We start from the raw sequence: 12,806 nt of genomic DNA, 5'->3' as shown, positions 1-12,806 counted from the left end.
CCATTGTCACCTGATCAAGTATAGCTCTGAATAATACAATGTTAATCTTTTCCCATGTGTATATTTAATTCCCTTAAAAAGCCTCAACATACTTGTCAAGCATGGTTCTTTTTTCCTGGAGATTATGCTCAGTATTCTGTGCAGCAATTTCTTTCCCTTTATTATAGATCAGTGCTTCTTGAACTTTAATATTCTTTTTTTGAAAACTTTTTTTTTTAATGTTTACTTATTTTTGAGAGAGAAACAGACAGCATGAGTGGGGAAGGGACAGAGAAAAAGGGAGAAAGAATCTGAAGCAGGCTCCAGGCTCTGAGCTGTCAGCACAGAGCCCATCACGGGGCTCAAACTCACAAACTGTGAGATCATGACCTGAGCTGAAGTCAGCCGCTCAACCAACTGACTTTTTAAAAAAATTTGTTTAATGTTTATTTATTTTTGAGAGAGAGACAGAGAGCATGAGAAGGGCAGAGGCAGAGAAAGACGGGGACACAGAATCCATCTCAAGTCGGCTCCAGGCTCTGAGCTGTCAGCACAGAGCCCAACACAGGGCTCAAAATCTAGAGCTGTGAGATCATGACCTGAATAGAAGTTGGACTCTTAACTGACTGAGCCACCCAGGCACCCCTTAAACTTGAATGTTCTTATTAAAATGCAGATTCTGATCCAACAGCTCTTAGGTGGAGCTTGTAATCATGCATTTTGAACAAGCTTCCAGGTGATGCTCTGATACTGGTCCACAGAGTACATGGGTATATACTTCATCATGAATAGCAGTGAAACTCACAAGTCTTCCAGACATTACTGAGATCCTCCTAGGAATTTTCTCAAGAGGTGAGTCACACTGTACCTGCAGTCTGCTGTTATAGCCAGTGTTCATATTTTGGCCAGTAGTTCCCCCATCTCACCCAAGAGTTCCTTCAAAACTCTTCAGTATATGCATCACTGGGTCCCAGCTTCCCCATCCCTTTCTACATCTGTCAATTAAACCAGGTTCATGTTATTTGTATTGTTATCCATTAGATATATGCAACCCTTCAGTTTCAAGGGGCAGTGTGTGAATGTAACTGTAATTCTCTCTCCAATTAACCCCCTGGCAATCTTCCTACATAAAATCTACAAATTAAATTATTTCTGTATTTTTAGACACCAAATACAAGAACTGGGGCTTAGGAGCAAATTTTGTTAATAAATAGAATTTATCTATAATGAAAATGAGTAATTAAAGAAAAAAAAAGCTACATTCCTAAACCAGAAGATATAAAGTTGCAATGTAATCACTGAACGGTAAATGCAATAGGAGCAACAGTCACCTATCACCCTTAAATCACTGCAATGTAGCGGGTATCCCTTTCTTTATAAACATCTTTCTCTTTACACAGTTACATAGTTAATAGCAATACAATAAAAGAGCTGAAAGGGGTCTCTACAGGAAAGATAGAGTTGAGGTTGTGTGTCTTGAATGATACATTCCAAAGTTAGGCCTAAATAACTTTCTAATCATTCACCATTATATATTTTCTATGCCTGTTTTCTCCCTGTTAAGTTATGTAATCAACAACCTACATCGTTTCCATTCCTACTTCCAGGATTCAAAGTTTAAGGAAATGATACACTGGAAGTGACTAGACCCATACCCATAAAGATTAAGCGTAATCTTAACTACTTATTTAGTGGCCCAGTGGGTGCTAGGACATTAAATAGGTATTCACAGGAACTCAGAGGAGTCTATGGGCCATGGTAAAAGTAGAGCCAGCATCATTCCTTGCACTCAGAGAATCTGGGGATATGTAATGTTTAGGGGAAGAGGTATTAGGTATGGGAGACATTTATTTGATACTTTGCAGTCTATGAGATGCTAGGGGAGACAGCAGAGAATGAGTCCAGTAGAGTTTCTCCTTCATGGGGATTATATTTTACTGGTTACCTAGATCTATCCTTCTGCTTGGTTTTCCCTAAGTAATCTTAGTACCTAGTGATATAACTCAACTGTTACAGAATTTATGATTTACACTAGAATTCACAAGTTCAAGTAACTACAAGGCCAGGCAGGTAATATAAGTGCATAAAAAGTTGATCTAAGGCCATAGTGCATATTAACATTTGGCAAATTCTGACCTAAAAACAAAAATTTTTAACAAAACTTTAGTATCTGGGGATAAGGGTCTGTACCTGGAGACTTTATGGTCTAGAATTTTGTAAACAGACCCAATCTCAGGTGATTTTTAATCAAAAAGGCGATCAAATATATAATAAATATGACTTCTATCTTTAAGCCCTTTCTTATGAATAAATTTACAAATTTATCTGATTAGTCTTCTGATGTATTTTTGATTTACAAGAAAACATTAATGACCAACTTAGTGGAAAAATATCAAGGAATGTCTAGAAATCCTGGTTTCTACTTGTCTTTTTCAGGCCTTTCTGTATGAACTAGGACAAGTCATACCTTCTTGAACCTTCTCAGGATTATTTTGAGAGGAGATGCATGTGTAGATGTTACATTTTCACAGCCATCAGTGACTTAGAAAGTAAAGAGTGGGATGCAGAATCCTCAGAGATAGCTCAGAGGAAAGAAGGCAAAAAGAAAAAAAAAGTTGTGAAGAATCTAAAAGAAAATGTCTAATATCGGGCTAATATCGGGCTACCATAACAAAATACCACAGACTGGGTGGCTTAAATAACAGAAATTTATTTTCTCACAGTCTGGAACCTAGAAGTTCAAGATCAAGGTGCCAGCATAGCTGATTTCTGGTAAGGGCTCATTTCCTAGCTTGTAGATGGCTGCCTTCTCACTGTGTCTTTACATGACTGGGAAAGAGAGCAAGGCAACAATCCCATCATAAGGGCCCCACACTGATACCGCATCTAAACTTAATTATCCCCCAAAGGCCCCATCTCCAAATACCATCACACTGGGGGGTCAGGGCTTCAACGTAAGAATCTGGGGCACAAAATCCAGTCCACAGCATTTTGCCTCAGGGCCCCCAAATTCATTTCCTTCTTACAGGCAAAAAAATACTCATTTCATCCCAACAGCCCCCAAAGTCTTAACTCAGTCCAGCATCAACTCTATAGTCCGAAGTTTCATCTAATATCATTTAAGTCAAATATGGGTGAAAATTAAGATACAGTTCATTCTAAGGCAACATTCCTCTCCAGCTATGGAACCAGACAAGTTATATGCTTCTTCTTCTTCTTTTTTTTTTTTTAATGTTTATTTATTTCTGAGACAGAGAGAGAGCATGAGTGGGGGAGGGGCAAAGAGAGAGAGGCACACACAGAATCTGAAGCAGGCTCCAGACTCTGAGCTGTCAGCACAGAGCCTGACGTGGGGCTCGAACTCACAAACCGTGAGATCATGACCTGAGCCGAAGTCAGTCGCTCAACTGACTGAGCCACCCAGGCGCCCCAAGTTATATGCTTCTAAAACATAATGTAGACATTAGCATTCCAAAAGGGAGAAATCAGAAGGAAGAAAGTAGTGACAGGACTCAAGCAAGTCCAAAAACTAGCAAGACAAATTCCATTAGGTTTTAAGGCTCACGAATAATCCTTTCTGGCTCAATGTCCCACCTTACAGGCCCACTGGGGTGGGAGCATCACCTCCATGGCCCTGTGGAGTCTGGTCCTCAAGGCTTCCAAAAGAAGCCATAAGGGCTGTTGAGACTGAGACAGTGGCCTGATGGTATGTGAATTGCCTTTGGGGTCATTTCTCCTTCTTGAAGAACAATCCACGTTCACAACCACAGAGCTCCATCATCCCATTTTGTCAAATCCAAGAAGTCCAACAGCCTTTCTTCATTTTGTCCAAAGTCTGTATTTAGTTCAAACTGGCAGTATGTTTGCTCAAAAATCCTGAAACTCTTTATCAGATGGTTTTCTAGCCACACAGTATTCTTTGCAGAACAAGCTTCATTTTTTGCAATATGGATGGGCTGAGAAATTTTCCAAATCTTCAAATTCTAGTTATTTTTTCCTTAACAATTCCTTCTTTAATTCTTCTCTCTCCATTTGCATTTTACTATAAGCAGTCAGGAGGAATCACACTGCTCCATTAACACTTTGATTAGAAGTCTCCTCAGCTAAATATCTAACTGCACTGCTCACAATTCTTCCTTCTACAAAACACCACAACACAGTTCAAAGTTCTTTGCCATTTTATAACAAGGATTGCATTTCCTCCAGTTTCTAACACCACATTCCTCATTTTTGAGACTCTACCAAATTGTCATATTTCTAGCAAGCATCTCAAACCTCTTCTAGCCTCTACCCTGTTACAAAGCTGCTGACACAGGTTTAGGTATTAGTGAAGTACCCCACTCCTGGTACCCAAATCTATCTTAGCTTGGGCTGCTATAACAAAATACCAGAGTTGGTACCTTGAACAGAAATTTATTTTTCTCACAGTTCTAGATACTAGAAGTCCAAGGTAAAGGTGCTTTCTGGTAAGAGCTTTCTTTTTGGCTTGTAGACAGACACTTTTTTGCTGTGTCATCACATGGTGTGTGTGTGTGTGTTGGGGGGTGAGTATTAGGGGAGAGAGAGAGAACAAGCTCTCGGTTGTCTTTTACTTACAAGGCGCCAATCCTTCACAAGGGATCTACCCTCTGACTTCATCTAAACCTACTTATCTCCCAGAGGCCCATTTCCAAATACCATCACACTGGGGGGTCAGGGCTTCAACATATGTTTTGGGAGTGGTGGAGAAGGGATACAATTCAGTCTACAACATAACAGCTCAGCATGTCTCTGATAACTTGGGTAGCAGAACATACTTCTTTTCCTCAGGAGCATGAGAGAGGAGGGCAGAAAAGAAAGAATTAAAGAAGATTCTTTGACTTGGTGTAGTATACCAAAGGAATGCAGATTTCAGCAAGACATTTCTCTGCTGGGGATCCTGATTATCACTTCACTGTAATAGGTTCAAGATGTAGCTATGTAATACTTCAAATTCTTTGAAGTAATGAAAAAATGAACAGAACTTTTGTAAAAACATGGAAAGGATTCAGGATTCTTCAGAGAACTCTGAAGCAATTTTAGAAAACAGATCCAGGCTAAACTTTTCTGATTTTCTTTGAAACATAACTCTGTGACTGAGTCCAAACACTGTGAAATAAAGGCCTAATAGTTGTGGCTAGGGATGGGGCTTGGGCTGGGGAAGCATGACTGCGAAACAGAATCATGGCAAGGCCAAGAGAGAACGAACTACCTACCACACACTCTTCATTTCTAGACTTAACAGGTTTAAGGGTTTAGAAATCACCAAAACATCAGATGTACTGAAGCCTGAGTTTCACATACACAGTGAGGTCACAATGATGTAAAGAGGACAAGATGAGGAGGGTAGGCTACATGATGGCGAAAGGCCTTTCCAATACTAAATCCTCTGTGTTTTCTACAAGGATGCGGCAGTGGATTCTGGAGATTATGTGCTGCTATTTTGTGCTGCTTGTGGATGAGGATAGTGGCCCTGTTCTTACATAACTAGAGGGAAAGTTGGTAGCAGTGCCAGCTGCAAGAGCCCAGAAAAGAGAAATGAAATAATTAAACTGGCATCACTAATTCAAATGAACTCAGAGAGGCCACCTAGAGCTGTAAGATTAAGGAAGAGTAATAAACTAGGGCTTCAGGGAGAAAATGGTAAGAAGAAAAAAAATCTGTAAGACTTCAGACAGTGTTGGAGGAAAGGAACTAGGTATCCAGTAAGTAAGCAGAAAGGAGAGAGAGTGCTCCTGCTGTGGAAAAGTATACCAGATTTGAGTTCCTCAGAAAAGGAAAGAGATTGTTTCAGGAAATTAAAGGAAGAAAGGGTCAAGAAGAAAACAAATCCACTGAAAAAGGCTTTACATATCAAAAAGATCTCACCAATGGATGCAAAAATCCTCAAGGAGATACTAGCCAACCGGATCCAACAATATATTAAAAGAATTATTCACCACGACCAAGTGGGATTTATACCAAGGATGCAGGGCTGGTTTAACATCCAGAAAACAATCAATGTGATATATCACACCAATAAAAGGACAAGAACCACATGATCCTCTCAACAGATGCAGAGAAAGCATTTGACAAAATAGAGCATCCTTTCTTGATAAAAACACTCAAGAAAGTAGGGCAAGATGGATCATACCTCGAGATCATAAAAGCCAAATATGAAAGACCCACCGCTAACATCATCCTCAATGAGGAAAAACTGAGAGCTTTCCCCCTAAGGTCAGGAACAAGACAGGGATGTCCACTCTCACCACTGTTACTCAACATAGTATCTGAAGTCCTAGCCTCAGCAGTCAGACAACACAAAGGAATAAAAGGCATCCAAATCGACAAGGAGGAAGTCAAAACTTTCACTCTTCACAGATGACATGATACTCTATTTGGAAAACCCGAAAGATTTCACCAAAAAACTGCTAGAACTGATCCATGAATTCAGAAAGTCGCAGACTATAAAATCAATGCACAGAAATCGGTTGCATTCCTATCCCCCAATAATGAAGCAACAGAAAGAGAAATCAGGAGAATCAATCCCATTTACAACAGCACCAAAAACCATAAAACACCTAGGAATAAACCTAACCAAAGAGATGAAAAATCTCAACACTGAAAACTATAGAAAGCTTATGAATGAAATTGAAGAAGACACACAAAAAAATGGAAAAATATTCCATGCTCCTGGATTGGAAGAACAAATATTGTTAAAATGTCGATACTACCCAAAGCAATCTATATATTCAAAGCAATCTCTATCAAAGTAACACCAGCATTCTTTACAGAGCTAGAACAAATGATCCTAAAATTTGTATAGTACCAGCAAAACATCCCGAATAGCCGAAGCCATCCAAAAAAGAAAACCAAAGCTGGAGGCATCACAGTCCCTACTTCAAGATGATTACAAAGCTGTAATCATCAAGACAGCATGGTACTGGCACAAAAACAGACACACAGATCAACGGAACAGACTAGAGAACCCAGAAATGGACCCACAAATGTATGGCCAACTAATCTTTGACAAAGCAGAACGAATATCCAATGGAATAAAGACAGTCTCTTCAGCAAATGGTGTTGGGAAAATTGGACAGCAACATGCAGAAAAATGAACCTGGACCATTTTCTTACACCATACACAAAAATAAACTCAAAATGGATGAAAGACCTAGAGGTAAGCCAGGAAGCCATCAAAGTCCTAGAGGAGAAAGCAGGCAAAAACCTTTTTGACCTCGGCCACACAGGGGGCACATGCATCCCAATTTTTATAGCAATGCTATTGACAATAGCCAAAGCATGGAAAGAGCCCAAATGTCCATTGACAGACATACATACATACATAGACACACACACACACTGGAGTATTACTCAGCAATCAAAAAGAATGAAATCTTGCCGTTTGCAACTATGTGGATGAAACTAGAGGATATCATGCTAGGTGAAATTAGTCAGAGAAAGACAAATATCATATGACTTCACACATATGAGGAATTTAAGATACAAAACAGATGAACATAAAGGAAGGGAAGCAAAAATAATATAAAAACAAGGAGGGGGACAAACATAATAGACTCTTAAATACAAAGAACAAACTGAGGGTTGTTGGAGGGGTAGGGGTAGGGACCCAAAGGGTAAGGGACATTAAGGAAGACACTTGTTGGGATGAGCACTGGGTGTTTTATACATAGGGGACGAATCACTGAAATCTACTCCTGAAATTATTGCACTATATGCTAACTAACTTGGATGTAAAATAATAAATAAATTAATTACATTAAAAAAAAAACTATCTTTGGTGAAGGATCAGTTTTGTTTCTGCGGTTATGAGTGCTTCTCTCCATGTTTCAAGGACTGATCCTGCGGTAAAAATACAATAAAAATAAATAAATAGAAACAGGAGGGGCGCCTGGGTGGCTCAGTCGGTTGAGTGTCTGACTTCAGCTCAGGTCATGATCTCACACTCCCTGAGTTCAAGCTCCGCATCGGGCTCTGTGCTGAAAGATCAGAGCCTAGAGCCTGCTTCGGATTCTGTGTCTCCCCCCTCTCTCTGCCCCTCCCCTGCTCATGCTCTGCCTCTCTCTGTCTCAAAAATACATAAAAACATTAGAAAAAAAAAAAAACCAGAAACAGGAAATAAAAATAGATGTACAAAATAATACAACAAAGGATGCCTTTTTGCTCATTTTGCTGTTTGGGGGTGAGCAGGGAGAGGAGATTATGATGATTAGATTATGGAAGTCCAAACTATTTTTATTCCTACAAATTATTGCCTGAATATCTAGCATATCTTTATCCTCTGCTTCTTCCTCCTATAATTCTTTCCCTTGTCCTCCCCACATAGATACAAAATCCTGGAAGAAAAGAAATATACCAAGTCCTGGTTTATGATAAATTTTCACTGCAACATTACTTACATTTTTTTTAAGTTTCCTAATATAGCCTTGTAAAAATTCTTTAAGCTCTAATTATCTTACATAAACATTCTAAAATGAAAAAAAAAAAGATTTTGTCAGTATATTCGCAGTCACTGGCACAGAGCCTGGCATATAATAGATGCACATTAAATATCTGCGGAGGAAAAGACAGTTGCCGCGTCCCACAACAGCCCTGAAAAAATTGTAGGCTAGCTACAATTTAGAATAGGGACGACCTTTAGATTTGTTAAGCCCTTGAAATTACACAAAAATTCTGCTGTCATCTTTTAGTGAGAGGGCTCAGGGGCTTTTGATAAGAATTTCAATGTGAGTTATAAGCAATTGATATATTATTAAATTAATTATAGTGTTGACAAAAGATTAGTGGGAATGTGATATATAAGGTATATTCCTAAAATTAGCTGAAGTGGCTCAAATGAAAATTTGCAAGAGTGCAAAAACACGCAGACAAGTTGTATATCTAGGTTATAGTTTTATGTGTATTTACATACTACCTGAATTATCTTTTAGACATACCATATATGGCAAACTACACCTCAAAGCTTCAGACTAACACCGCCACTTTATTGTTCTTTTTAAATTTTTTTTTCAACGTTTTTTATTTATTTTTGGGACAGAGAGAGACACAGCATGAACGGGGGAGGGGCAGAGAGAGAGGGAGACACAGACTCGGAAACAGGCTCCAGGCTCCGAGCCATCAGCCCAGAGCCCGAAGCGGGGCTCGAACTCACGGACCGCGAGATCGTGACCTGGCTGAAGTCGGACGCTTAACCGACTGCGCCACCCAGGCGCCCCTTTATTGTTCTTTTTATATTACACTTCCCCTCCACCTCACAAAGACAATTTTTAGATACATTATCTTCCATGTTCCTCATGTTGCCTAGCAAAGTTATGAATACACCAAAGGCACTTAACTATTTTACATTCTGATTTTGGTTTTTTAATAAATGTTAAAGATACTTTTGTATTAAATATATTCACTAATAGTAATTCTTTAAACAGCAGAGGATGCAAAATACACTGTATCAGAGAAGTTACATATTCTAATGGAAAGAATTAGACAGGCACACACTATACCAATTCTGTGTCGATAAAGCTCCCAGAAGTTTCCAACCTGAAAATCCCTAAGTCAAATTTCCAAGAAATATAAAAACTGAAACACCAAACACCAAACACCCCGTCCACCCACCCAGCAATCAAATGAGGCGTAGCAGGAACTACAAGAGGAGGAAGACAAAAAAAAAAAAAAAAAAAAAAAAATCATCTGTATTCGAGCAATTAAACTAAAGTGCAGTCTTTGAACCGCTGAACACCCCGGGAGCACGTATAATGTTTTTCTTCTTCCAGAGGGTAAAAAAGAGCAAGATGCTGTAAGACGGGCTACACGATAAAACTCAGGAGGTCAATTTAAAATGCCCGGAACAGAGAAAAACTACAGACAACCCCGAAGGTCAAAGTAGCAGGAGGGGTTCCACAGAGAGCTTTCTTGGGGTGGGTATTTCGAAGATTTCAAAAGAGGGGAATGGGGGTGGGGAAGGAAGGCAGGAGAAACGAGGCTGAAGAAGGGGCGGCTGGCAGGAAAGAGAGAAATGGGAAGGGGGGCAGGCCACTAGGGCGCACGCACTGGAGACGCCGGGTAGCAGCCCGGGGGTGGGGAGGAGAAGGGGCAGGGAGACCCGGCCCCGCCCCGGGGAGGCCCGAGCGCCCGGCCGTCCCCCTTACCAGCGGGAGCAGGAAGCCCCAGAGCAGGGCGGTCGCGGCCAGGGGCAGCGGCCGCTGCGGCCCCATCGGACTGCTGGGCGCCCGGCGGCGCGGCGCTTCTCGGCTGGTACAGTCTCCGGGACCCGCCGCGGCGCTGCCTCGGGGGCCGGCACGGACGGGCGCGGGCGGCGGGGCTGGCTGGGCAGGGGCCGCCGCTGCTGCTGGGGCCGCTATTGCAGCGCCGACTTCCTCTTCCGGCCCCGCCCAGAGGACGCGGAAACCCCCGCGCGGGGCACGTGGAGTTCGGATCCGCGCGCGCCGCCAGTCGGGCGGTGTCCGCGCTCTCCCGTCCCGGTGATGGCAGGCAGCCTACTGTGGGTCTGGGCGTGTCTCTTTCCAGCTGCCTGACCTGAACTCTCTCCAGAGTCTGGGGAAGGGGGGGGGGGTGGAGGGGGATACCGAAGCAACTTTTTCGATACCCTCTTCCTCGTAGGAGTCGCCGTGCGCCTGCTCTATACCCCAGTACCTACGCGGCTGCCAGGGCCAAAAATCTACGTGCGCTGAGCCTTAAGGCATCTGCTTACCTGCAGGTCCCTGTCACTCACACTTACATCCCCAGTCCGTCCACTGTCTCCAAAACCGCTGTGACCTCCGTATCCAGGCCACCGACTTTTCTCTCCTCCAAACTGGTCTGTTTACACGCTGGGCAGTGTAAACATAGCAGTCCTAGATGTAAATCAGATCATGTCACTCCCCATCACGCTTGGAACAACATCGAAACTCTATTCTGTCCTACAAAGTGTACATAATATGGTTCCTGTCTTCTCTGACTCCAACTTCACTACTTTCGCACGCTTGCTTTACATCCACATGGGCCACTTTTTCTTTCATCTTTCGTACTCTTCTCAATACCGGTTTGCTGGCGTTCAGTTATCAGTTTAAATGTCACTTCCCCAGAGGAAACTTCCTGACATACCCCATCTAATGTAGCCATCCAGTCACTTTTATACCACATGGCTTACTTTAATTGTCTGCAAAGCACTTTTCACTCATATTCTTATTTATGTGTCCATTTATGATGTCACCTCCCACTTACTAACAAGGAGTGTCTTTGCTTTGTTAACTGCCATATCCCTTGTACCTATAATATCAGGTATAAAGTAGGTCCTCAAATATTTGTTGGATGAATAGTTAATACTGAGCACTGAATAGGATGCTGTCCCTGCCATTCCACTGCTGAGTTTAGCAAGGGACACAGATGTGTGAGCAAACATAGTTCAGGGTGAATAGTGACTCTTTTGTCTGCACAAGATGCCTTGGGAGTATCAAAGGAACACATAAAAGAGATGCCAGGAAAAGTTCCAACCTAAGCTGAGTCTAGAAGGGTGAGTTAATTTTAGCCAGGCAATGGGCAGGGAAAGGGGGAGACTTCCAGGAAGAGTGAACCATTAGTGTCAAAGCCAAAGGTGACATTGGAGGAACTGCAAAACTTGGGCTTGGCTGAAGTTATGAGTGGTGAAAGATGAAGTGAGAGAAGGGGGCAGAGGCCAAATCACAAACAGATTGGGACGTCCTGCTTGGGACTTTAGGCTTCATCCAGTTGTTGGAAAACAGATTAATAATAATTAGAGCAGTGACAACTTCTGGTGTAGAAAGCTCTCTGTGATGGCAGGCAGAGTGGCAGTTGGATTGAAACAGGGCAAGAGTAGGATCCAGGAAACCTGCTGGACAGCTGTGTAACCTAACCCAGGCCAGGGATAGTGAGGGCCTGGAAATGGAGAGAAGGAGGTGGATCAGAAAGATTTGTAGCAGAATTTGGTAACTGAGACGACATGGGAGATGAAGGAGAGGGAAGATTACTAGGATCCTGTCCTGGGCCATTTATTGAGATGATTGCCATGGGAGTTCGGTGGGGGTGGAGGGGAGATAAATAGTTTGGACATGTTTTGAAATACTTGTGGAACATCGATGTCAAATGTCTGTAGGTTGATGGCTAGGTAGGTTGGTCTAAGCTTAGTAGCACAATGAGGCCAGAATACAGGTCTCCTGCCCGTCAATCCTTAACTCTTTTTACACTTTCTAGCTGCTGAGGGCAAGTGAGTTTCCTCTTTAGTAAAATGGCTATGATGGACTAGATGACTTCATCTCTAAATATTCCCTCCTGCCCATAGTGGCACTTTGCCTAGTGAATCTCCAGCGTGGCTCCTGAGGCTGTCTAAAGATCTCTGGTTTTCCTGTCTACGTTTATGCCCACTTTTCCTTTTCAATTGGAGAATATTTTGTGCTTGCAGCCAAAGAAACTGTGTTATAGGCTAGTTCTTTGTGCAGTCTCTCTTTGCCTGCTTTAGTTTTCTCAGCTGAGAAATGTGGACAGTAATACCTGTACTGCCTGCCTCACATGATCGTTGTAAAAATTACATGATTTGTAGTGTGAGTAAAATTAACTCTGAAAAAAATTTTTTTTAAGTAGAAGGAGGAAAGGGAGAGAAGAAGAAAGAAAAGAAAAATAGAAGCTATGTTATTGCTGTTGCCCAAAGTATCAGCACTTATGACAAATCATAATTCTTCTGCCAGAATGGTGTCTTCTGGGTCAAAGTCCCTATGCGGGATGAAGTGAAGAAAACTGGGAGAGTTAATGGAAGATTAAAAGATTCTTGTGTGATGACTGCTGGAAAGGCTGTTAAAAGT

The 12,806-nt window shown here is 41.9% G+C and overlaps 1 protein-coding gene across 1 annotated transcript in view; it reads right to left on the bottom strand.

Moving 5' to 3' along the window:
• Positions 1-10,384, bottom strand: part of SPPL2A (signal peptide peptidase like 2A) — a 53,643-nt gene extending 43,259 nt beyond the window's left edge. The window contains exon 1 of the mRNA XM_058737742.1: positions 10,140-10,384. Within this exon, the coding sequence (XP_058593725.1) occupies positions 10,140-10,205 (66 nt within the window). The 5' untranslated portion in view covers positions 10,206-10,384. The remainder of the gene's footprint in view (positions 1-10,139) is intronic.
• Between the last annotated feature and the right edge of the window lie 2,422 nt (positions 10,385-12,806).

This window comes from Neofelis nebulosa, chromosome 7, assembly GCF_028018385.1.
Source record: "Neofelis nebulosa isolate mNeoNeb1 chromosome 7, mNeoNeb1.pri, whole genome shotgun sequence".
Lineage (NCBI taxonomy): Eukaryota > Metazoa > Chordata > Mammalia > Carnivora > Felidae > Neofelis > Neofelis nebulosa.
This window is presented reverse-complemented; position numbering and strand designations above follow the sequence as displayed.